General features: G+C 41.1%; 2 protein-coding genes across 2 annotated transcripts in view; one reads left to right on the forward strand and one right to left on the reverse strand.

The window, feature by feature from the left end:
- Positions 1–1036, reverse strand: part of LOC118411184 — a 17184-nt gene extending 16148 nt beyond the window's left edge. The window contains exon 1 of the mRNA XM_035813262.1: positions 200–1036. Within this exon, the coding sequence (XP_035669155.1) occupies positions 200–1036 (837 nt within the window). The remainder of the gene's footprint in view (positions 1–199) is intronic.
- An 11854-nt stretch (positions 1037–12890) lies between these two features.
- Positions 12891–16252, forward strand: LOC118411185 (stabilin-2-like). The gene is made up of 6 exons (XM_035813263.1): positions 12891–12933; positions 13150–13293; positions 13444–13536; positions 13889–14032; positions 14334–14477; positions 16017–16252. The coding sequence occupies exons 1-6, from the start codon at positions 12891–12893 to the stop codon at positions 16250–16252; spliced, it is 804 nt and encodes a 267-aa protein (XP_035669156.1).
- The last annotated feature ends 7613 nt before the right edge of the window (positions 16253–23865 follow it).

A 23865-nucleotide genomic window follows, 5' to 3' on the forward strand; every position in this document is an offset into this window, starting at 1 on the left:
ACTGACAGTCAGTCTAGAGGCCCAGTCGTCAGCCATGTTGTTGTGGGGTGTTGTAAAAGATCTGTCGAAGTTCCAGCCATCTGTGAATCGTTCTGTCCACGGTTCTTCCGCGATTAGTAGGGCGATCTTCAACTGCTGTTGAACCGCTCCTTTCCGAGGTTTCTTCTAAGGAATTTTCTCGCAAGTTTGCCGTTTGTACCACCGGTGTTTGTGAGCTTTGTACGGGATCTACAGCTTGTGTACTGTTTGTCTCGTGGTCTTCATCGACTAGCTCACCGACCCTTGGAACATGGCCATTCGGTAAAGAATCCGGACCACCTTTCGTATTTGCGAGAGGTCCTTCGCTGCCTCTCTCATCCGGAAGATTTCTGTCACCTTCTTGTTTGTCAAAGGTGTCGGTAGCACTCTTGTCATTTGGCTGAGGCTGCGATTCAAAGTTTGGTGGCGTTGAATTCTCTTCGCTCCTTTCCGTTACTCCAGAGTTTTCTCCATTGTCCGGGTTTGTCGTGACGTCTTTGCCGTCAGAACTGTTAAAAACAGGTTGCCCTTCTTCCATTGTGCCCGTAGCTGAGTTTTCAAACTGGTCGCGTTGAGAAGACTGAACTGTAGTCTCGGTGTTTGGTGCGAAGTCTTCTTTTCTGGAGTAGTGTGGGGTCTTCCTACGTTTTTTCGAGTCTTGCCGACTGTTGTTGTCGGAGTTTGTGGTAACTTCTTCCCCGACCAAACTGTGTGGAACAGTCTCTTCTTCTTTCATGGTGCCCGCCACTAGGTTCTCAAAATGTCCGCTGTCTGTTTCAGAGGCATTCTCCTCGTTTAGCGAAAATTGCTCTTCGGAGTGTCCATTTTGAGGAGGGTTGCTCCACAACTCCGTAACAGGTGGATTCGTGTTGTTGTTAGTCTTGACTTTGCTGTACCTGCGCATTATATCCTCAATAGACCCCCTACTCACGGCTCTCTCCTCTGACTTCCCTTTCTCCTGATCGTTACCACTCCCGACTGGTTCCTCCGCAATAGTCTCCATCTCTATGGCAGCCATGTTTGTGTACTTGTGGGGCTGGTTCGAACACTAAGCTACTGTGGCTCGCACAAACGTCGACTTTGAACGCGCCCCAAGTCTAAATCATTCCAAAGCCCCCAGGTCACCTTCACCCGCCGAGCTCCCTTCGAAATACCTGGCCGTCTTCATTTAAGGTAGAAGAGTATACGTCTTCAGTCACATGGATGGCAGACTTCGGTTGACATAGTTTTTGGACAGATTTTTACCCTCCGTTACTTCCTCCTCGTAACCCTGAGGCCGTACGCTAACCTGAGAGGGTGACGTAATCTTTACTTAGGGACCATTGCACTTTATACACTCAGTCAAAACAGACAGGTGTGGACTTAAATCCTTGTTACTCATTTGCCGGGTACATGCTCTTACAAACAACGATATATCAACATTTAGATATGATTTTTTGATAAAATATACCATAACAAACCGTATAAACGACGAAGAACGAAATGTGTGTTCTTTTTCTGCTTGCTTTGAATTCCATGTTACCTGTGAACTGGCAGAATCCAAGCGTCTAGCAAATTGCTAAATGATTACTTCAACACACAATCAACGGAGACCAATATAACCGCATTGACGTACCTAAAACAACGGTTGGTTGTACGAAATCTGTCAGTTCAAGCTTTCTTAGCACAATTGCAGATATTTTTTTGCGAAAACGTACACAAAGGATGCTTCAGATTGATACTTGTGTATACGTGCGTGCACGTTCGCCTGTCTATATCTAAATTAATCTGATGTTTGCCAAGTTTCTAGTGTATTTGTATAGTGGTTAATGGTTCGCTTGCTGAAGCGGGCAAAGTCCCCTGGTCCAGGTGTGCCAAAGTGTTTGTGTAGCTATTTGTCTGGGTTTGTTTTTCAGGACGGCGAAACATTTTTGGGTATCCTTGTTACAGATTTCTGCTTAGTCAGTTTTTTTGGATGGGGTTTTTCTTCAAGCAGATACGTTGCGCCGACTTTTCATTTTCATTAATGTCCCGTTGTTTTTTATTCTATTGAACCTCTGCCAATGCGTACAATCATTCAAAAAGTCGTTGTTAACAAGTCTAAGACAGTTTCTTTAGAGATGACGACTGCCTAGAATCATGAAAAGGGAAAACTAATAACTATGGACTATGAGAATATGATCATGATATTATGTTTACTACAAAATTGATTATCGAATGTTGACTTGTATTTTTTGTGTACTATTAAGTACACTATTCAGTATTTTTTGTGTCCTATGAAGTACTATTTTGTGACCATATTTCTCATAAAAGCACAAAATCCCACCATAATACAGAACGTGGGACAGTTCATTAGCCACTGCCTTCAAAGAAGAAGTCAAACCCGACAATAGTATTCACTGTATCATATATAGTTGGTTAAACACTAGTTTTATGTATCACACTATCTACTTCTATTGGTCCTTGTGCAATTAGCCTTCAGGCATGATTTTGCAAACAAACACCAAATTAAGAAGGCAAGACCTCTCACCTCCATCATCCTAAAACTCTTGAAAAATGGCGTAGAACGCACATTTATCAAAGTTAAATAAAGGTCAAAAAAACATATATTTGTACTCAGCACATTTCAGCTATATCTACTTCGAATTCGTAAACAGAGTAGCTTCCTATCAGCTTTAATAATAAAACGTCCGCATCGATAAAATCACGCACAGTTTGTAGGGTATGCGTTACAAACACTCAGCAAATATAAATACTGTTCCACAGTTTTCTCAATGATTTTTTTAATATGACGTCTAGTGAGGTTTTGGTCCAAACGTCGCTCCTCTTGCAATTAGGTTGAGACAGATGGCCATTGACTGCATCGTTTCTATGGAAAAAGGAGACGCTTGATTAGATAGAAAATAGCCATAGAGTCTTTCTCTCTGATGATGTATACAGTTCAATCATTCAAATTTTAAAAATAAATCGGACTGTGTTGGGACGCGACGGAGCCCCCTAATTTCCTTTATTCCTTTATTTAGATACCATTTAGCCCGTAGGGCTAGTCTACCAGGGTTCGAACATATACAGCGCAAACATACATGTATTTTATGTATATATGTATACAAAACAGATAAAAAACATTCACAATCACAAGAAACTATCAACTTTAGAATACATGATGGTAGATTGCCTTTTTAAATCGTGAAATGTTGGGCAGGGATTTGATGTGTCACGGTTGGACATTCCATAGACAGATGGAACGGTAGAGATCTAGAAAAGTTCGCTTTTTTGAGTTTGTTTTGGGCTTATCTAGATAGTTTAAAACTGAAGGAATCGGATAATCTAGAATATATGTGGGTAGAATGGACAGGGACGTTGGAGCTACAAATGTTATTCGGCTCCTTACTGACAAGTATTCTGAAGAACATTGTTAAAACCAACCCACCCGGACCCGGCAGCAAATAAGCCCGGTCACCCAACCATGAAACAGCAAGAGGTAACCTATATGCAGAATCTGGAAGTCCACCGAGACAAATTTGTGGCTTCAGACCCCAACTGAGTGGCGCTAGTGTAATGGCCGTACAAAAATGGCCCTATCAGAAACGACGTAAAGGAGGTATCGCATTGCATTGGGGGCACCCTAGTGGCACTGCGGAGTTCGAAAGATGAACAACGGATTTCAGATAAAGAACGAATTTTCTTACGTTTTGTGTATTTTGTTGTCTTCTAAGTCATAGTTTTTCGTTTTGCGCAATACCTATAAAATAAACTATAAAAGAATGGAGAACAAAGTTACACAGTGCCATAGTGAGAGAACCCGCAGTGCCGCACCCGTGCCCAATTTGCAGTGAGACACTACTTCTAGGCAAATTTACAACGGCAAGTTACGTGGGATAGCTGAAAGTATATTGTCAGTTAACTCTCTTGTGACGTAACAGAATGTTGTAGACCTTTGTTCATGCCTGTTATAGTGTCGCTGACTATGCTAAGACAAAGGTTCCTGCGGCTAGACTAGTATTAACTCTAGTTCTATCACTTTTATCCTCGGGGTAACCTATATCCGTTGTTTTGGGGAAAATATTGTATTTAGGAATATCCTCACGACGGTTAGAGATTTCAAACTGTAATAGTTTGAATGTGTTGGGTCTACTGAAATATTTCAAGATTTTGAAATTTGAAACCATGGTTTTTAAAACTACATGCATAGGTTACACCGCGAATAAAGGTGAACTACCGTTTCCTTTTTACACGGCCTACTTTCAGCCCAATGTGTTGAACAGGTCCTGGAAGTCAGTATTGCCGGTACCGTCCACACAGTCAAAGTTACAACCGTTGCAGTAGTTAGACCTGCATATACAGTAGAAAAAGGAAGACAACTTGAATGCCTAGCCGGTTTTGAACAAAGCAACAATGCTTAGACGATGTGTTTGTTTGACTGTTTATTCATTGCCTTGTAACATCCTGCGCAACGTTATCGGTTAATTTTTTTTCTAAACAGATAAAAGTACAACACACACACACACACACACACGTACACACACACACGCAAGTACGCACTTGCACAAACACGTACACACACACATGCACACAAACGTGCACACACACGTTAACACACACACACACGTTCACACGCACATGCACACACATGCGTACACACATGCACACAGGCACACACACACACACACACACACACACACACAACACCCCAAGTTTACATTGAAGTGCGGGGCGCCCATTCAAATATTACTGTACAGCCAGTGCCAGTGGACACATCCTACCGGTTTACAAATATTGGTTTTCTGGTTACATATTCACCCCTACCTGCACGTAGTCCCCTCTGGACACATCGCCATCATACATGGGTCGACAAAACAATACACCATGTTGCAAGCTGAAACACACAAGCACGAATAGAGAGCAAGTCGTTATAGATTTTACACTTTTTGTATATTAGGTACAATTTTAAATGATTAGACCCTTCATAGCATAAAACCGTGAACTGTTTGATTACATGCGAGGCAATAAATTTCTTCGAACGGGCCTGACCTAATATAATATTAATATTAGTAATTTTATTGCGCAACATATGTATACGGTACAAAGCATGGCACTGATACATAACTACAGTTGTAAAATGCTAAAGAGTGCGTAGTATGGGAGGAAAATGGTCTTTAACAATCATTGGAGGGATTTCTAGTGTCTAGACATTCTTAAATTAATTTTCCTATGTATGCCATAATATATGAATCTCCCTCTCTTCTCTCTCTCTCTCTCTCACCGTCTTTCTTTCCATCTCCTTCTCCCTCTTTTGTGCCCCTCTTAGTATTTACAATTAACATATGACACGCACTATTAAATATGTCTGTATCATTCAAAAATTACTAAATTTACTATGTGACATACATACCGATCCCACCGTTACCATCGTTCCATGGCAAAATGCTCAGCCTGGAGAGTTCCATGGCTGAAAAAACAACAACTTTAGATTTAGATTTAGATGGATTTGTCGAATATTCTCGATCGACATAAGTCTACGTACGTCCAAAGAAAGATACGATAAAGATGTAACTTGTTTAGAACAGATGAACATGTTGTTGTTGTTGTTGTTGTTGTTGTTGTTGTTGTTATCGTTGTTTAACGTCTACTTCACCGCTAGACATGGTCTCATGGTGCCTTTTCTGCTGTTGCTTCTTCGTTTGTTGCCCTCACTGGTGCTCATTAAAATGATCAAAATTCTAAATACTGAACGATTTTATAGTTTGCTAATAAAGGTAGGTAGTCTAATAGCATTTTCGAGGCAGTAAGGGCAATGGGTTGTTATCCATTGCGTTTAGGGCCCGGTATTGGGGGTCGGGGTGGGTTTACTCAACCCTCTTCTTCCCCAATCTAAAGGTGGGGTCACACATGCGTATATATTAAAGTCCGTTTGAGGTGCGTATGAAGCTCTTAGTCTCTACCAGGCTCAACAGGTCGCGAGGAAAATAGTACAAATTGGACAAATATAGATACATAACATGCCAGATGAGTTAGCTAACTCGTCTGACATGTTACCTATTTAAGTTTGTCCAATTTCTATTATTTTTCCAACGACCTGTGGGGCCTGGTGGAGGTAAATACTCCCATGCGCGCCTCATACGGACTTAAATATATACGCAGGTGTGGCCCCACCTTAAGTCAGGTAACCATTTTTACACCTGTGTTCAAAAATCACGGGTCTTAGTGGCAAGTATGCAGATGTTGACACACTGGCAGCACCCAATCCGTAGGAGTTTTTGCACCTTTAGACAGATTAGCCGTGAGGCTCGGTGGGCGTCACTCCACAGTCTTGGGGGCAGGGGCATGGCGAGTATCGGACCTACTGATTGTGATTCCAACGCTCTTGTCGTTGCGCAACACAGACAATCCATACCCCCCCCCCCCCCACACACACAGACCCCCACCATTTTCTCATACTTACACCTGTGTTGAGTAAGGAACGTCGTTTAAAGTGCCTTTCCCAATGAGCCACGATTTGTAGCATGACAGAATTAAAACTCAAGACCTCTGGGTTTTGGGCCAAACACCCCCACTTATCTACTAGTAAAAGTTTAGAAACATCATAGTCAACATTATTGAGATCTTACCCTGAGAGAAGGCGAGTAGCCCAAGAAAGATGACGAGGGTTGCCTTCATGGTCTCTGTTGAGGGTTATAAAACGCTGTATCTTTCCAAGTATGGCTTGTTGTACTATTAAGCAATACGTGCTGTGGTTTATATAGAATGGTATAGGCGGACGTTAGGATGTTTGTTTTGTTTATTTAGACAGCTGTCTGTTCACACAAGCTATGCTTAGATATGCTATTTCATTGCCTCCGTGATAAATGGAGGTATTGTTTGTGTCTCTCTGTGTGTACATGTGTGTGTGTGTGTGTGTGTGACGTGTGTGTGTGTGTGACGTGTCTGTGTGTGTGTGACATGTGTTTGTCTGTGTGTGTGTGACGTTTGTGTGTGTGTATGTGACGTGTCTGTGTGTGTGTGACATGTGTTTGTGTGTGTGTGTGTGTATGTGACGTGTGTGTATGTGTGTGACATGTGTTTGTCTGTGTGTGTGTGACGTTTGTGTGTGTGTGTATGTGACGTGTCTGTGTGTGTGACATGTGTTTGTGTGTGTGTGTGTGTGTATGTGACGTGTGTGTGTGTGTGACGTGTCTGTGTGTGTGTGACATGTGTTTGTGTGTGTGTGTATGTGACGTGTGTGTATGTGTGTGACATGTGTGTGTGTGTGTGTGACATGTGTTTACAAGTGTGTGTGTGTGTGTGACATGTGTTTGTGTGTGTGTGTGTGTGTGTGTGTGTGTGTGTGTGACGTGTGTATGTACATGTATGTGTGTGTGTGTGTGTGTGTGTGTGTGTGTGTGTTTAGGACGTGTGTGTGTGTACGAACTGAAACGAATCTGTTCTGTGTTGAATGAATGGATTGCAAGGTATCAGAAAGATTCTACTTTGCACATATTTCATTCAAAATGGATCAATATCTTGTAACATTTACTGTGTATTATTCATACACTAGGCAATGATATATATATATAGGTAAGGAAAGCGTTTACGGAATACTAGACTAACTGCTCTAAATGATACAAAAGGACTATGGTTTGTAGCAAAGGCGATGAAAACAACAAATTGGACCGAAAATGACATGGGCCACCATGGACAGATCCAAAACCCTCACTTTCAAAATCTGTCTGCAGAGCCCAGTGCCCGTATTTGTCTGTCTCTAACTGTCATTTCTGCAGTAAAAGTACCATTTATTTTTCTCTGCACTGGGTTGATTGCATCTGAAATATATGTTGATGCATGTCTTTCAAACTAGTGGGTATAGTGTTGCTTTGAGAATTAATTTTGGCAAAGGTTCCTGACTTTTCTACAACAAGAGTGGAAAATGTGGCCATCTTGAATAAACACCATACAGCCCCCTCCCTGTTGACCAGATTTTGCCTGCGGGGCCCAATTATTTCGTACCAGGTAGTTGTTTGTCTCTGCATCTATAATCAGATGGTTAATTGTCATCCAGCCGTCAGGCAGACTTGTCACATGTCCTTTTGTTTCTTACAGTAGACAGGCTCCTTGGAAAGTTCCATAAGTTTGTAGCCTCCTTTGCAGACCTCTAGAGTGGGCGTAGTTTTTAACATGAGCTCTATACCGGAAAGGAAGTTGTTTCCTCACTGACTTCTGGGTGGTACAGATCTTCCTTAAGAATAGACAACTTGCTGTGTAACTTGTGAATCGGCGGTTCCCCAAATAATTCTGTGAAGGAGCTCGAGGCTACTTAATGCTTCAGTGACTGGGCGTCTTTTGTCACATTCCTCCTGAGTTTCTGGATCTCACTGAGACATACGCACGTCCTTGGTGCGGGTGTGTCAGATTTTGATCCTGAGTTTTCATCGCTTGGAGACCGTTGGAGTCTACTCACAATGGTATGTACACATTTGTTATAAAATTGTAACTTTAGTACCAAAAGAATTAGAGGAATTTGCTCCAATTTGTGGGTTTTTTTTGCCATTTTTCACACCAGCTGGCTTCAGAAGTCACGCACAAACAAATCCCAGTTCACAATTTGTAGTTCGCCAATGCTGGAGAGTTTTTGTATTTACCGAGAAAAATTTCCACAGCACAGGCCTTGATTGCCATTCTATTTAGGTATACGTCACAATGCCTACCCGGGGCCCGACGAAAAATTAAAGTTTATGCCAATAAATATGCACAAGGCATGCTGATGAATTATTTTTGGTCCGTTTTGTGTTTTTGTTGTCTTTTATATCTTACTTTCGTTCCCCCAAACATCCCGGTCAGGCCCCTTTATGGAAATGTGACGTTAGCCTTAGTTGGAGTGTAACACTCGCAAACGAAGGATCCTCGACTAAACCTTGGTCCGAAAAATCTTGTATTCAGACCTTTTAGTCGCTGTAATATTACGACAATGGGTTTGGATAAACCAAGAAGAATTTTCACATCAAAACGACACGACTTCGTTTCCCTAGTGCTGTAGTATAGCCGGAAGAGTATGCTAAAGTAAGGAGTATGGGAGCACCGGTAAACTAACTAGTGTGATACTCAGGTTAGCAAACTACCTTTTCAGCAAACTACCCCACAACGAAAAAAATGCTTCGGTCACATTTCCAACCAGAACCCGTCTGGGCAACTTTTAAGAACGGAAATTATGATATATAGGACAACAAAACACATAGAAAATGAAATGATTAGTCATTACCAAAATGTGTGTATATTCATTGATAAACACTTTTTGTTTTCGTTTTCGCAAACATCCCGGCCGGGTCCCGGTTTGACCGTTTCATAACATGTGAAGTTTGTGGATAAGTCTCGACGTAATCTTACTTTTAAGTCCAATTTTTACTACTTTTGTAGCCCAGCCCTCCCGTCAGAAGCCAATTCCTACCGCCACTAAACACTTGTTTCCGTTTTCTTAGCTTATGGGAACAAAGCTTTTGCAGTTCGCGCACTTTGCATTATTTCAGGCAAAATCTCTTTATTTTAGATTTGTTTGCAGGTTTTCAATCGGAGCATTTAATTCTGGAGAATGATGTCTATATTTTGACAAAGTAGACGAAACATAGCCAGCATTGTCGAGAGAAAGGGAAAATGTAACAGTTGAGACGTTTTTTTCTCTCTCTAGAAGTTGTTGTCTAACTGAGTTAAATAATGTTTTGAACACCATGATTGATGGATCTTACGTCTATGGAATCTCGGTGATTTCCCCCCTGGGATGTTTCTTTTGTTCTGTGACATTTGTCTGTTGATTAGGTCCACTTTACAGACGTAATCCGTGAGAAAAGAAGAGGGCTTCAGTCTTTTTCTCGTTTTCTTCGCCAAGAACGGAAATTTGCAGTGTAGGTATACGTAATGGGTACAGCGCAACAAGTCATGGACTAGACATAGGGTCCATGACGACGTTTGCTGGTACTGCAGCAGACCTCCTGACATTCTAAATCATTTCACGCTCCAGGCGTGTTATGGACACGATTATAGAGTGGTATTTTCTTGATTTGACGGGAAACATCTGCGCGAATGGTTCATATTTTTACGTTTTTGTGCTGCAGCAGGTGAACAGAATGGATCACCGTTGGGTCTGTTTGATCATCTTCCTGCTGGTACTGGCAGACAAGGCGAGAAGCAAAGGTAGGGGCGTTGTAGTTGTTCATAGTCATCCAGTGTAAGCTGTCACAAACGGGCTTTCGCAGGCAACACAAGTAAACCCGAATTTTGTCCCTATTACAAATATTGATAAAAATATAACCATATAAAACAATAGGTTATTGTTCGTTTTGCACTAATTTTTTTCATTCATTATAAAGTTCATTACGCAATGAGGAAGACAAAATATGGCAGTCGATTTACAAAAAATTTTTTTAAAAAATGAAGAAAAAAAATGGTTGTTTAACGAAGAAGAACTATGTTCAACATGCCAGAGCCTGTTTGTGAATTATTTACATTTCGATGATTATCTGCATCTCAAACTTCATATGCCGGATTGAAAGAGACGGAAAGAAGCGGGCTTGGTAGGGTTTTGATGCATGGTGAACTCAAACATGGAAACGAATTTTTTTTCCTCTGTGTATTGTTGTCTTCTCAGTCACACTTCTGCGTTTTGTAGGATATACTCAATGTGAAAGCGAAGGTTACACATATCCTATCTAGGTCGCAGTGAGAGCGCAGCGCGATCGCCGTCTAGGGAAAGGGGACCTAACTTAGGCCCTAAGCCACTTGTCGTCAGAGTTCCAGGCAGCTAATTACGTATAATTTAATCTGCGCTCAAATGTATCATTTGTGCTGATGCAAGGAGTTGTGTGAATAGACATAGGAAGGGGTATGGTCAAACCGTAATTCCGTAAAACTAAAAACATCGACCTCAATCTGCAGGGACCTGTTGCGGTAACATACTGCGCTACGACTCGGAGCAGGTTGACCAGACAACCAGCTTCAGCGTACCGAACGGTTGGACCATGTGCTACATCGATGCACGCGACACCTCATACCACAACACCCCGTGTAGGGACCTACTGCAGGGGATCCCCGTCTATGGAGATGCCCAAGGGTTGCTAGCAGCCGGGGGAAACTTCGGATGTTGGCACGGGCGTACTGGTTCCTCTCCCGGAGCGGCATTCGCGACGAATAACGTCATTGAGCAGAGCTGCAAAGTTAACCAGCAGCAGTCGACCTTGCTTAGATATTGGGCGACGAGTACAACAACACTCGGCGTTTGTATCAAGGGAATCAACTGTGGTGAGTACTGCTACAGCACTGAGAGTATATGAATGCTTATAGCTTCCTTCTTGTGTTGCTATTACGTCTATGCAGAAGGATGAACTGTTTTTAGTCTGGACGATGTTTGGGGATATATCTCAAGAGAAAGCTTGCTTTATCTATCTATCTGTATTGCGATGGTTTTGAATGGGTTGGTAGGTGGAATAAACCCGACGATTATAACCCTATCCAGACCAGGCTTTTTGAGAACGTCTTGTGACGGGAGTATGTGTGTGTGTGTGTGGGGGGGGGGGGGGGTAACAAAACGTTGACTACTAAGAGTACCGTATGGATATTTAAGAGCTGATGTCTGTAAAAACAAAGCGAAATAAAAAAAGTTGGTCAAACTAAAAAAAAAAATCGATTTTTCGTACAATTTTGTGCGGTGGTAGGGCCTTAGCCCAAACTTACAAAAATGGCAAAGTTTTAGATCTGCGGTCACCGGTTGCCATGACATTTTTCAAAATGACGGAGTTTTACCAAGGGAAGGCCTTAGTCTCGTCCAAAATAGACCTTCTTTGGGCTCCTGTAGTCCCCCCCCCTCCAACGTTAACAGATATCCTATATATTTCGCATGTGTTATTACCCATATTCTAATAAAAAAAAATGATATGCAGTTATACGCGAAATAGTTTTTCCACAACGGACAAAAATTCATTTTTTTACATGTCTAACGTTTTTTGGCAACGCTTCAGGGGCAAATGACTTTTAAAAATGTGTGTTACAAAGGGGGGGGGGGGGTACAGTTCACTTTTTGTCCTCCTAGTAGCATTCTGTTGTGCCAAGCATAAGTTCTAAGATAGAATGCAAGATATTTGGCAGGGGAGTAAGATGTCCAATGTCTTCCTCTTATGTCCCGCTCCAGACATCAACGCCTGCTCGAACTCGTCCAACCCCTGACACGCCCAGGCCACCTGTACAGATCACCCCGCCCCTTCACTGGACGCCAACTGTACCTGTAACGTTGGATATACAGGAGACGGTCGGGCTAACGGAACTGGATGTTCAGGTATTATGGCAGAAAAAAAAGATGCTGGAATTTTGTCTATGTCCATGAGAGCCTTTACTGTAGTGATTCGATGTTATTCTATTTATCTTTTTTCGTGAAATCAATTATTTCAATCATTATTCCATTCTTCCTTTTCCTTGTACTTGTCCAGACTTAAATGCCTGCTCGAACTCGTCCAACCCCTGCCACGCCCAGGCCACCTGTACAGATAACCCCGCCCCTTCACTGGACGCCAACTGTACCTGTAACACAGGATATACAGGAGACGGTCGCATCAATGGAACTGGATGTTTAGGTATAAATATATTACATTTTTGGCAACGCTTCTAAGTATCTATGCTTCAGTGGCGAATGCACTTTTACATTATTACGATCGGTTTAATGATATTCTAAAATTGTAGGAATGCATTCCTCAGAGAATTGAATTAGTATTACCTAAAAAAGCATTTAAGGAGAAGTAGATAGCCACGCCCAGGCCACCTGTACAGATCACCCCGCCCCTTCACTGGACGCAACTTGTACCTGTAACACAGGATATTCAGGAGACGGTCGCGCTAACGGAACTGGATGTTCAGGTATTATGTCAATAAAGATAGGATACATGTTTATTTCTGGCTACGACTCTGTTCGACATTATTATAACGGTTTCCTGGCGTTATTATGAAGGCAAATGACCTTGAATATTGTTTTGCTTGTCCAATTACTGCGATTTAAACGCTAAAAGTACTGCTCTGAATATTCTAGGGAGTGGGATTTTAAACTTTTTTGTTCCATATATGAACATCCTAAGGAAGATGGAATGAATTCAACTTCATTTGATGGAAAATGATCTCATGGTGTATTTTCTTTTTCTTGTCCAGACATCAATGTCTGCTCGACTTCCAACAACCCCTGCCACACCCAGGCCACCTGTACAGATCACCCCGCCCCTTCACTGGACGCCAACTGTACCTGTAACGTTGGATATACAGGAGACGGTCGGACTAACGGAACTGGATGTTCAGGTATTGATATAAAGGGATGCTGCGATCTTTTTATGGCAATGTCTATGGACCCCTTTAGTACTGTGATTGGATCATGTTCCATCATTCTCTTTTTTTTCTTCAAATTAATCATGTTTTTATCATTACTCTATTTAAATTTTTCTTGTCCAGACATCAACACCTGCTCGAACTCGTCCAACCCCTGCCACGCCCAGGCCACCTGTACAGATCACCCCGCTCCTTCACTGGACGCCAACTGTACCTGTAAGGTTGGATATACAGGAGACGGTCGGACTAACGGAACTGGATGTTTAGGTACTATGTCAAAAGCAATTGGTTAGATGTCAAAGTAGATGAGACACATGATTTGTTTTCTCCCTTGTTTTCTTTCGTTTTTTTTTTACAGCGTTATGATGAAAGCCAAATGACATCGAATTCTGTGGAATAGTACTGCTTGTCCAATCAGTGCAATCCAAACGCCAAAATGCACTTCTGAGAATAATTTAAGGAGATATGAGATTTTAAACTTTTCTGTTCCAGATATGAACATACTAAGGATCTAGAGATGGAACTTCATTTGATCGAAAATGATCTCATAGTGTATTTTTTTTTTCAGACATCAACGTCTGCTCGAACTCGTCCAACCCCTGCCACGCCCAGGCCACCTGTACAGATAACCCCGCCCCTTCACTGGACGCCAACTGTACCTGTAAAGTCGGATATAAAGGAGACGGTCGTACTAACGGAACTGGATGTTCAGGTATCATTTCAAAAGCGGGTAGTTAGATGTAATAGTGATACATGATTTTTTTAAAGATATGTGGCCTTTTTAGACATTTTTATGACGGTTTCTGACATAATTATGAACGCGAAATGGCTTGAAATTTGGCATGGGGTAATTTTCGACCACTTATTTTCCAATCAGTATCAGTCAAACGAAAATGCACTCTAATTGTTTTAGGGAGACATAAGATTTCAAACTTTTGCTTTTTGCAGATATGAACAAGGTATATTGAATTAACCTGAATTTACTTATGATACATATTCTTTTCCTTGTCCAGATGTCAACGTCTGCTCGAACTCGTCCAACCCGTGCCACGCCCAGGCCACCTGTACAGATCACCCCGCTCCTTCACTGGACGCCAACTGTACCTGTAAAGTCGGATATGCAGGAGACGGTCGGACCAACGGAACTGGATGTTCAGGTATTACATTTTTGCAAAGTCTATCCATGCACAAGTGTCAGACTGTTCATTCACACTCAGTCATCAAGGCAATAATAACTATTTTACTTTGTAATTCCGCAAGGTGTCACTGTTAACAATGCAGTCCCAAACGTAAAGCATTGACACTTTCTTAGATACACTGCATTTTCAACAGTGGCACCTAGCCGAAGGGCAAAGTGAACCAGTAGGTATAATTTATCAATAAACAACTTGAAGGCTCTAAGCGTCACTCGAACGTCTTGGGTTACTGTTTTGGATTGTGATATTTGTTCATCTTTCACTTGAAAAGTTTAAGGTTTATTTATCTATTTATTCGTTCGGCTGTTTACAGGCGGCCAGGGCTGCCCAACTAGCCAAAGGTTTAAGGTTGTACCCACTGGGGAAGCAATCACAACGACGACTTCTCTGTAACAATATTGGTCTAGGAAAGAAGCTTTCATTGTGGAACTCTTTCCTAAAATGTGGATTATGGAAGAAGAAATGACCCTTTTCCTCCTAGGAAGTGGCAGTGTTCTTTAACCCTCAAGTACCCGACCTTTTTTTGCGACTAAAATGACCGAGTGGGGTCCAAACGGACCCCAAAATGTTTTGTTCATAAAATCTCAGTACCATTTCTTATCGGCGATCATTGTATATACATTGCTTCGTCAATGTAAGAGGAATAGTTTGAGATGTTAAGGTGTTGCTTATTCTAACTCATTATCATAATTTATGCAAAAGTTTAGAAGGGCCACGTTTTGCACTAAATCTGTTCTGATCACATAGGGGAATTTTGAGGCCCTCAGCAACATTTATGTCGAATAACTCATGAACGGCTAGTGCTAAAGCTACGAAACTTGGTAATTTATCACGAAATATTGTTTGCAAAAGTTTTTTGGTCAATAAAGTAAGTTTATCATTTTTGGAGGTTGCCATGGCAACCATATTCTAACAGGCAAATTTTTGCCAAAATTTGACAGTTTCAATTTAAACAATTAAATTCTATGAAATTCAATGTAAATTTCATGACTTAAAATTTATAATTTATGCTAATTTCATGACGTCATTGGTCAAAATCCAAGATGGCCGCCCTAATTGAGCAAATGACGTCATAATGTCGTCACATTACATGTTGATGACACAGAAATTTTTGTGATGATTAAAGTTTACAGTCTTATTATTGTCTGAAAGTTTGGTAGTCATATTGTAAGTGGTTAAGGAGTTAGCCTCCATAGTTTGTGTTCAGTCCCTCTGGGGTCCAAACAGACCCCAGCAAAAATGTGCAGTTTTTAAAACAAACTTTCTTTATAATTTCCACATTATTGTACCAATATTTGCGAAAACTTAGGAGAATGTATAAGACATATTGACTGACAAAGTCACGGAAGGATTTTTTCTTCAGATCAAAAATGTTCAAATGGCACTTCAAAATGTACGCCTGGGGTCCAAATGGACCCCACTCGGGTGTTTGAGGGTTAAGTAATTCCATCCCCTTTAGATCCGCATGAACAGATTGTTCTTTCATTTTACCGTCTTCAGACATCAACGCCTGTTCTTCCAACCCGTGTCATGTGAACGCCACCTGCACAGACAACCCCGCCCCAGCCCTGGACGCCAGCTGTGCTTGTAACGCTAATTATACCGGTGACGGTGTGGTGAACGGAACTGGCTGCTCTCTGCAGGCCGTTAGCGGTGTCGTATCTTTAAACATTGCATTTTTGCCACCACTTGCCTATGTTTTTGTGGTCGTTTTGTCGTTTGTGATTTCGTTCTAGCTGGATGCATGGTATGTGTCAAAAGGACCCAAATGCGGGTACTTTTTGTCATGACACAAAATTGTTGCTTCGGTGACACCTGACATTTTATAGAATCTGATTTCAATTGCCTTCTTAGATTAAAACTGAATAGATTGCAGTAAAAGAAAACGTGTCGTTTAAGATCTCTGCTATAACACCAGACCCCCATTCTAAAAACGTAGACCAGGACCGGTAAAGGACATGAGTAAGGTTAATGATTATTATCTCCACGAAATATGGAGATATAGTTTTGTGTTTGTGTATGCACGTGTGTGTGTTTGTGTTTCCGAATATTTGTGGTCAGCATAACTCAACAACCTCTGAATGGATTACGATGATATTTGGTATGTATGTATGTAAGTAGGGGTTGGGAAGACGAAGGTCAATGTAGATTTTATGCCCCCTGGTGTGTTACCTTGGTACTGCTGCAGAAATTCCGTTTATTTATTCATTTGACCTGAATGTGCTATGGTCTTGAATTCTTGGTGGCAAATAGCTTGTGACGTAAGAAAGACGTGGTGTTTGTTTGGGCCCCTTAGCAGGTTGTTCTGGAACTGCAGCGGCGTTTTCCTCAAAATCATCTAAGGAGGATAACTGAACAAGGACATGGCAAATTTACATATTTGGTATGTAAGTAGCATAGACAGGGGTGTACATCATCAAGTGCAAATTATGCAAACTTTCACTTAATTTTGCATAATTAATAAAGACATTCTATATTTTTAGTTTTTTTTCTCCAATATATGTGATATTGAAGTTTGTGGCTGGTGGATAATACGTCCTTAATTTGCACAATTAATGCAAAAAATGCAGTGATTCTTCTGAATGGTAAATGAATGCACAATCAACATTGCGACGGGTGTAGTTTTTTTTTTCTCAAAATGTGTGCATAACCAAGCATAAATTATGTAAATATGGAAACCATATGAATAATCAGATTCTTTCATGGGTGATATGAGGTTTCCGAACTCTTGTTTGGTTTGTTTTCTTTGACTCTTCTATCTGTTTTCAGTCATACGAATTACATACGAATCAGTTCGGAATTTATATACTACCAATGTTAGAATAAGCTGTGTTACCTAAATTGCAGGTTGTTACAATTTTTACTTATTTTACTTTTTTTATTTGTGGTGTACCGGGAATCGTTAAAATCAAATTAAGAATTTAATGGGCTGTATGCAGAGATTTTGACTTTTGTAATATTCTATCCGAGTTTGCACTGTGAGATTGATAAGAAGATACGATGCTGGTGTACTATTATATTGTTTTACATAATTCTATAAAACTATTATGATACAGTATTATGATATTATATGATATAGTTACTGCTTGACTCATTGAAAGGGATATTGTTTTAAGTGTCTTTTCTCATTTATTAATAATTTGTTAACTAAGTAACTAATGTATGAATAATAACATAGGCGTAAGCAATCATGACAGTCCAGGTCAGGGGGTCAATGGAAGAGGCTACTAATTTATGGGGGAGGCTACTTTACTATTTTTTCTTTCATTGTATTCGCGTTCACCGTAGAGGGACAGGATCTTCGAAATCGAACTTGAATTCATGAGAACTCGATGTAATGAAAGTGAACGAAGAATAAAAAATTACTAACAATCCATTTGTCTTTATTTTCATGACATTTAAATTACACAGACTTATGAGTAAGGTTAAGATGTATAGCTTTACTTGATAGATTTCTGTCAAACGCACACTGAAATTCTTTTCTGACATATTTGGCCTGGAAACTGCTATGTTTCCTTAACTCTATCCAGACTGGGCTTTTTTGGCATTTCCTGGACTGGGGTTGGAAGTGGGGCTCATTTGCCCACCCCCCCCCCCCCACCCCCACCCCGTGTACACTAAAACACACCCAGTAACTTTCTAGCGAGGACAGGTCAACGACAATTACTACGGTGTGAATAGCCCGAATGAGTGGCGGGCCATTCTGACCCTGTCTATCATGTAAATGTCATAAACACAAACCAAGCAGGCACTGTGCGGGAGTTCACACAAACGATCTATATAACCTCCTTGTTACCTCCATGAAATGTCATGGAGGTTATATTTTACCCTGCGTTTGTGTGTCTGTCTGTCTGTCAACAAGATAACTCAAGAACGGCTTGATGGATTAGTTTCATATATGCTGTGTTGGTGAGGTGTGACAAAAGCTAGAAGTGATTAGATTTTGGGCCCCCTAGCGACTTTTCTTGGTACTGCAGCACCACTTCCGGTTTTGCTATCTCGTGTTCTGAACAAGATATGGTCCCAATTTTTGGGTGTTAGATAGCTCTTGTACTCAGGAATAACTCACATAAGTTTGGGCCCCCTAGCGTCTGGTTTTGGGATAGCAGGGGCATTTTTGTCAGAAAATTCTGAAGTGGATAACTCAAGAAGGAAACAATGGATTTGCATAATTAATGAGCTTATTCTATCATAGCAGTTTTTTTAATGTATCTCTTGTACCGGACATGATATGGTTTTGATATTTGGGTGGTAGATAGCTTTCAACGTCATGGCAAAGTGGGGCAAGTTTCAGCCCCCTAACAATCAATTGTGGAACTGCAGGGGCGTTTTTGTCAAGACACTCCAAAGAGGATAACTATAGAAAGGAATGATGGATTGCCATCATTTTTGGCATGCAGGTAGCTTAGGCAAAGATGTTTATAATGATATACATTTTATGCAAATGGGGAATTAATTTGCATAATTAATGAGGAAATTGTACAATTCCATTGTTTTCAATAGCTGAACTTAAGTAAATGTAACACATGTAATCTATGATAGGTGAGAGATAAGCAGATACCAAATATGCAAATGAGGAACTGATTTGCATAATATATACAGAAATAGCAAATCCACATAATGTCTAATATTCGGAATTTCATAATTGTGACATGTGTACGTTAGTCAATAATGAACATCGCCATACATAAATTATGTAAATGGTAGTCATTTGCATGAAATTTACAAAAGCTCTTAATTTTCATGGAGGTATGAGGTCGCTCAACTCTAGTTCTATTTATAACGGTTTAAAAAGTTTACTTGATGACCAAAAGGTGAAAAGACTAAAGAGATCTTATGACTTCGATAATATTTCACTATTTATCACTTATACGATCGTTCATATTGAAATTTTGCTTTCATAAGGGTTTGCTTCTTGTGTTCATTTCATAATAACCTTCTTGATACTAACTATTTGAGCTATTACAGTGTGTATTTATTGAAATATATTGGAGTGATACTGGTAGTTTATTGGTGAAACATTACAGATCTGGCAGTGTGGTTTACAAACATCAGTATTCGCAACTCGTCTGTGAAAAGGAAACAAATGAAAGAGAGACCTTGCAGACAATCCTAGTTAAAAGGGCACAATATACAGTCTTCATACATAACTTGTAACGGTATTTCGAAAATTGAACGTAAAGGAATAATGGTACGCAGTTCTAACTCATTCAAGAGAGCGCGCAGCGAGCGCCGTGAGCGCCAACAGAGCGCACAGCGAGCGCGGTGAGCGCAATAGGTCTCGATTGCGCTATGAAGACGCTACATGTTTGCGCTTTATACGCAGTAATACGCGGATATCGCGGTATAGATCGTTTTCACAGAACGTTCGAAAACCGTTCTACCACGCGTGGGCGCCATGTTGGATGATAACCTGGATGAATAGAACAGAACGGCGCTATCAAAGTTACTTGCAGAGGGTTCAAGTGTGCTGTTTTGTCTCCGTACTGGGAAACATTAAGTGATGTAGCCAAGGCTAGATATCATGACACAGTTGCATAAATACGTCTTGATCCATATGCTTAACCCTCAAACACCCGAGTGGGGTCCGTTTGGACCCCAGGCGTACATTTTGAAGTGCCATTTGATCATTTTTGATTTGAGGAAAATATCCTTCCGTAACTTTGTCAGTCAATAAGTCTTATACCTTCTCCTAAGTTTACGCAAATATTGGTACAATTATGTGGAAATTATAAAGAAAGTTTGTGTTCAGTCCCTCTGGGGTCCAAACGGACCCCAGCAAAAATGTGCAGTTTTTAAAACAAACTTTGGAGACTAACTCCTTAACCACTTATAGTATGACTACCAAACTTTCATAAAATAATAAGAATGTAACCCTTAATCCTCACAAAAAATTATGTGTCATCAACATGTAATGTGACGACATTATGACGTCATTTACCTAATCAGGGTGGCCATCTTGGATTTTGACCAATGACGTCATGAAATTAGCATAAATTAAAAATTTTAAGTCATGAAAATTACATTGAATTTCATAGAATTTAACTGTTGTCAGAAAACAGGTGTAGTCTACCAAGAAACCCTTGTTTAAATTGAAATTGTCAAACTTTGGCAAAAATATGCCTGTTAGAATATGGTTGCCATGGCAACCCCCAAAAATGATAAACTTACTTTATTGACCAAAAACTTTTGCAAACAATATTTTGTGATAAATTACCAAGTTTCGTAGCTTTAGCTCTAGCCGTTCATGAGTTATGCGACATAAATGTTGCTGAGGGCCTCAAAATTCCCCTATCTGGTCGGAATAGGTTTAGTGCAAAACGTGGTCCTTCTGAACTTTTGCATAAATTATGATAATGAGTTGGAATAAGCAACACACTTACATCTCAAAATCTTCCTCTTACATTGAAGAAGCAATGTATATACAATGATCGGCGATAAGAAATGGTACTGAGATTTTAAGAACAAAACATTTTGGGGTCCGTTTGGACCCCACTCGGTCATTTTAGTCGCAAAAAAAGGTCGGGTGCTTGAGGGTTAAAAAAACGGCATTCAACGATCTATAACGATGGTTTCGATGGTGGAATCGTGGAATACCTGGCCATCCGCTGCCCCTACCCTGAGACTACATAATTATGAACTTCTTTCATAGAGGCAGCGCACTGAGAACTAGCTACCGGTGCCCCAACGCACGCGCGCACGAGCTTTATACCTGCCCCATTATCCAACTGCCCCCACTATCCGCTTGCCTTACGGGACAAGATTTGGCGGTTTTCGCGGTGACTGCTTCACCGCGAACTTAAATCCACCGCGAACATTTCTCTATTATGGTATTAGATTGCAGTCTATGGTGTTGCCGCGAAATTAAATCCACCGCGAAAAGTCCTTTTTCCCGCTACCGCGAAATTAAATCCCCGCGAACTTAAATGCATTTACAGTAATAGAAATTGAACAAACGTAAACAGGTAACATGTCAGCTGGGTCGCTAACCATACTTCTCGGTCAGCTAACTCATCTGGCATGTTATGTCTCTATATTTGTCTAATTTGTACTATTTTTCCTATGTGTCTATGGTGTTGCCGCGAAATTAAATCCACCGCGAAAAGTCCTTTTTCCCGCTACCGCGAAATTAAATCCCCGCGAACTTAAATGCATTTACAGTAATAGAAATTGAACAAACGTAAACAGGTAACATGTCAGCTGGGTCGCTAACCCGTACTTCTCGGTCAGCTAACTCATCTAGCATGTTATGTCTCTATATTTGTCTAATTTGTACTATTTTTCCCGCGACCTGAGGAGCCTGGTAGAGACTAAGAGCTTCATACGCACCTCAAACGGACTTGAATATAAACGCAGGTGTGACCCCACCTTTAGCCTCTATCAAGCCCCACGGGGCACTGGATCTTTAGTAGAAATTAGACAGATATAGACAGATGATATGTCAGGGGAGTTAAGTGACTCAGGAATACGGTTTGCGACCCAGCTATCTAACTTCTCTGGTATGTTATTTGTCTAATTATATTTTCCGCCCGTGTCCTAGGGCGCTTTTTTTGTCCGTGTAAAAAGGAAAACGACCACACTGCGCCGTGCCACTGCGCGTCATTTCCTTTTTTTCCATTTTCATGTGCACACAAGTGTGAACGGAGCGAGACCGCCCAGTTTTAATGACTATCTCCCTTGGAACTTCAGTTATTTGGTAGTTTCTGAAATTTGCTTGATTTTCGACAGAATATCCGGCGCATACTGATAAAAATATCATTTACAGCTTGTTTTTGTGTGACAGGGCCTTTGCGTCCGAGACATACCCCGTGCCAGAAACCAACTTTCAGCCCGCTAAAAGAGCATTAGTCTGTATAACGCAAACTCCGGGCCGGGGCTCATGTTGTTAATCAAACTAAAAGAGGATGCACTGTAAGGAATGTTGTTAACTAGAAACATTGAGCAGGCCGTATGCTGTTTTCATGGAACTCGCAGTTCGCACGGCAAACATCTAGCCCGTTTCCGAATTAAAAAAACTTTCTTTCCACGAACGAGTCCACCACGCGCAACACAGCCGTATGGAGATCGAGCAGCTTATCATCCAACATGGCCGTTCGAACGTTCGAACGCGACTGTGACGTCATTGTGAAAACGATCTATTGCGAGTACATAGCGTTCTTAAAGCGCAGACACAACGCACCATGAGCGACCGTATAACGAATGCACACATAGATCACGATTTAGTACCGTGCGTTCTGCAATCGCTTTGCGCATACTACGCGTCCTGATAGCGTGATCGACGCACACTCCAGATCATGTTGGAATAAATACGAAGGTGCATCTGAGTCCAGACAAAAAAAAATCATCTCAAGATGGCAGATCCAGGCCAGGACCGACGAATTTGTACCGGGGGCATAGAAAGATGGTCACAACTTGCAGGACACCATGAATGTAACTGGTCCCAACAGAGCCTCTAGGGACGGGAAGATGTAGAGGGACCTGCTCAAGCACTGGGTCAATTTGTGTGACACACGTGCCATTTTGTGTAACAGATATTTGACTTAATTTGCTGATAATGGCACTTTTTTGTGTGTAGAACCACATGATATAAAGGTGCAATATAGAGCCATATTACAACTTTGAAAGAGGGCGTAAGGTTTCATAATTGTTTAATTTACGTGTTTGATAAAGATCTTGAATACGTTTTGTGTTGTGTATGAGTGTGACTTTTATAGTAGTTGAAGTACTAAGATGATAGGGGAAATCATTAAGGACAAAGTGAAAACAAACACAATCTTAACAGTGCACATAATTTCTTAAGGTAAATGATGGCCCACATTTCTGTAAAAACACAGTTTCACTGCTTATAATGCCTAGGTTACACATAGCCGACTTTGGCTCCCGAACACTAGCCGACTCTTAGCCGACCCAAGTCGGCAGTAGTTCGGGAGTAGTCTGACCAGTTTAGGCCACGCCTATTTTTTTAGCGCCGAACAGGTCCCGAACATCTCCCGACCGGTAAATGACTTACTCCCGGCTGTGTCCCAAATGCTGACTAACCTATCACCAACCATCCCGACCTCTAACTGCAGACTGCCGAATCACTCCTGACTGATCCCCAACCGATTGCCGACCCTCTCTCGACTTGAAATAGACATAATCAGCGATTTTCAAAAGAGTGCTCATTTTCGTTTTTAATCAAGATTATTCTTTCTTCTATTTTGTAAACATCACCAAGAGATCAAATCTGGATCACATATAGTGAGGCATTTATGGTTCTTTTTTGTTTTGGGCTGGATGGCGGTCGTGTGAAGTTCGGGGGTGATTCGTCTACGTCCTGGCAAAAGTCTTTTTTGCTTGGAAATGAGTT

Source organism: Branchiostoma floridae, chromosome 3 (genome assembly GCF_000003815.2).
Source record: "Branchiostoma floridae strain S238N-H82 chromosome 3, Bfl_VNyyK, whole genome shotgun sequence".
NCBI lineage: Eukaryota > Metazoa > Chordata > Leptocardii > Amphioxiformes > Branchiostomatidae > Branchiostoma > Branchiostoma floridae.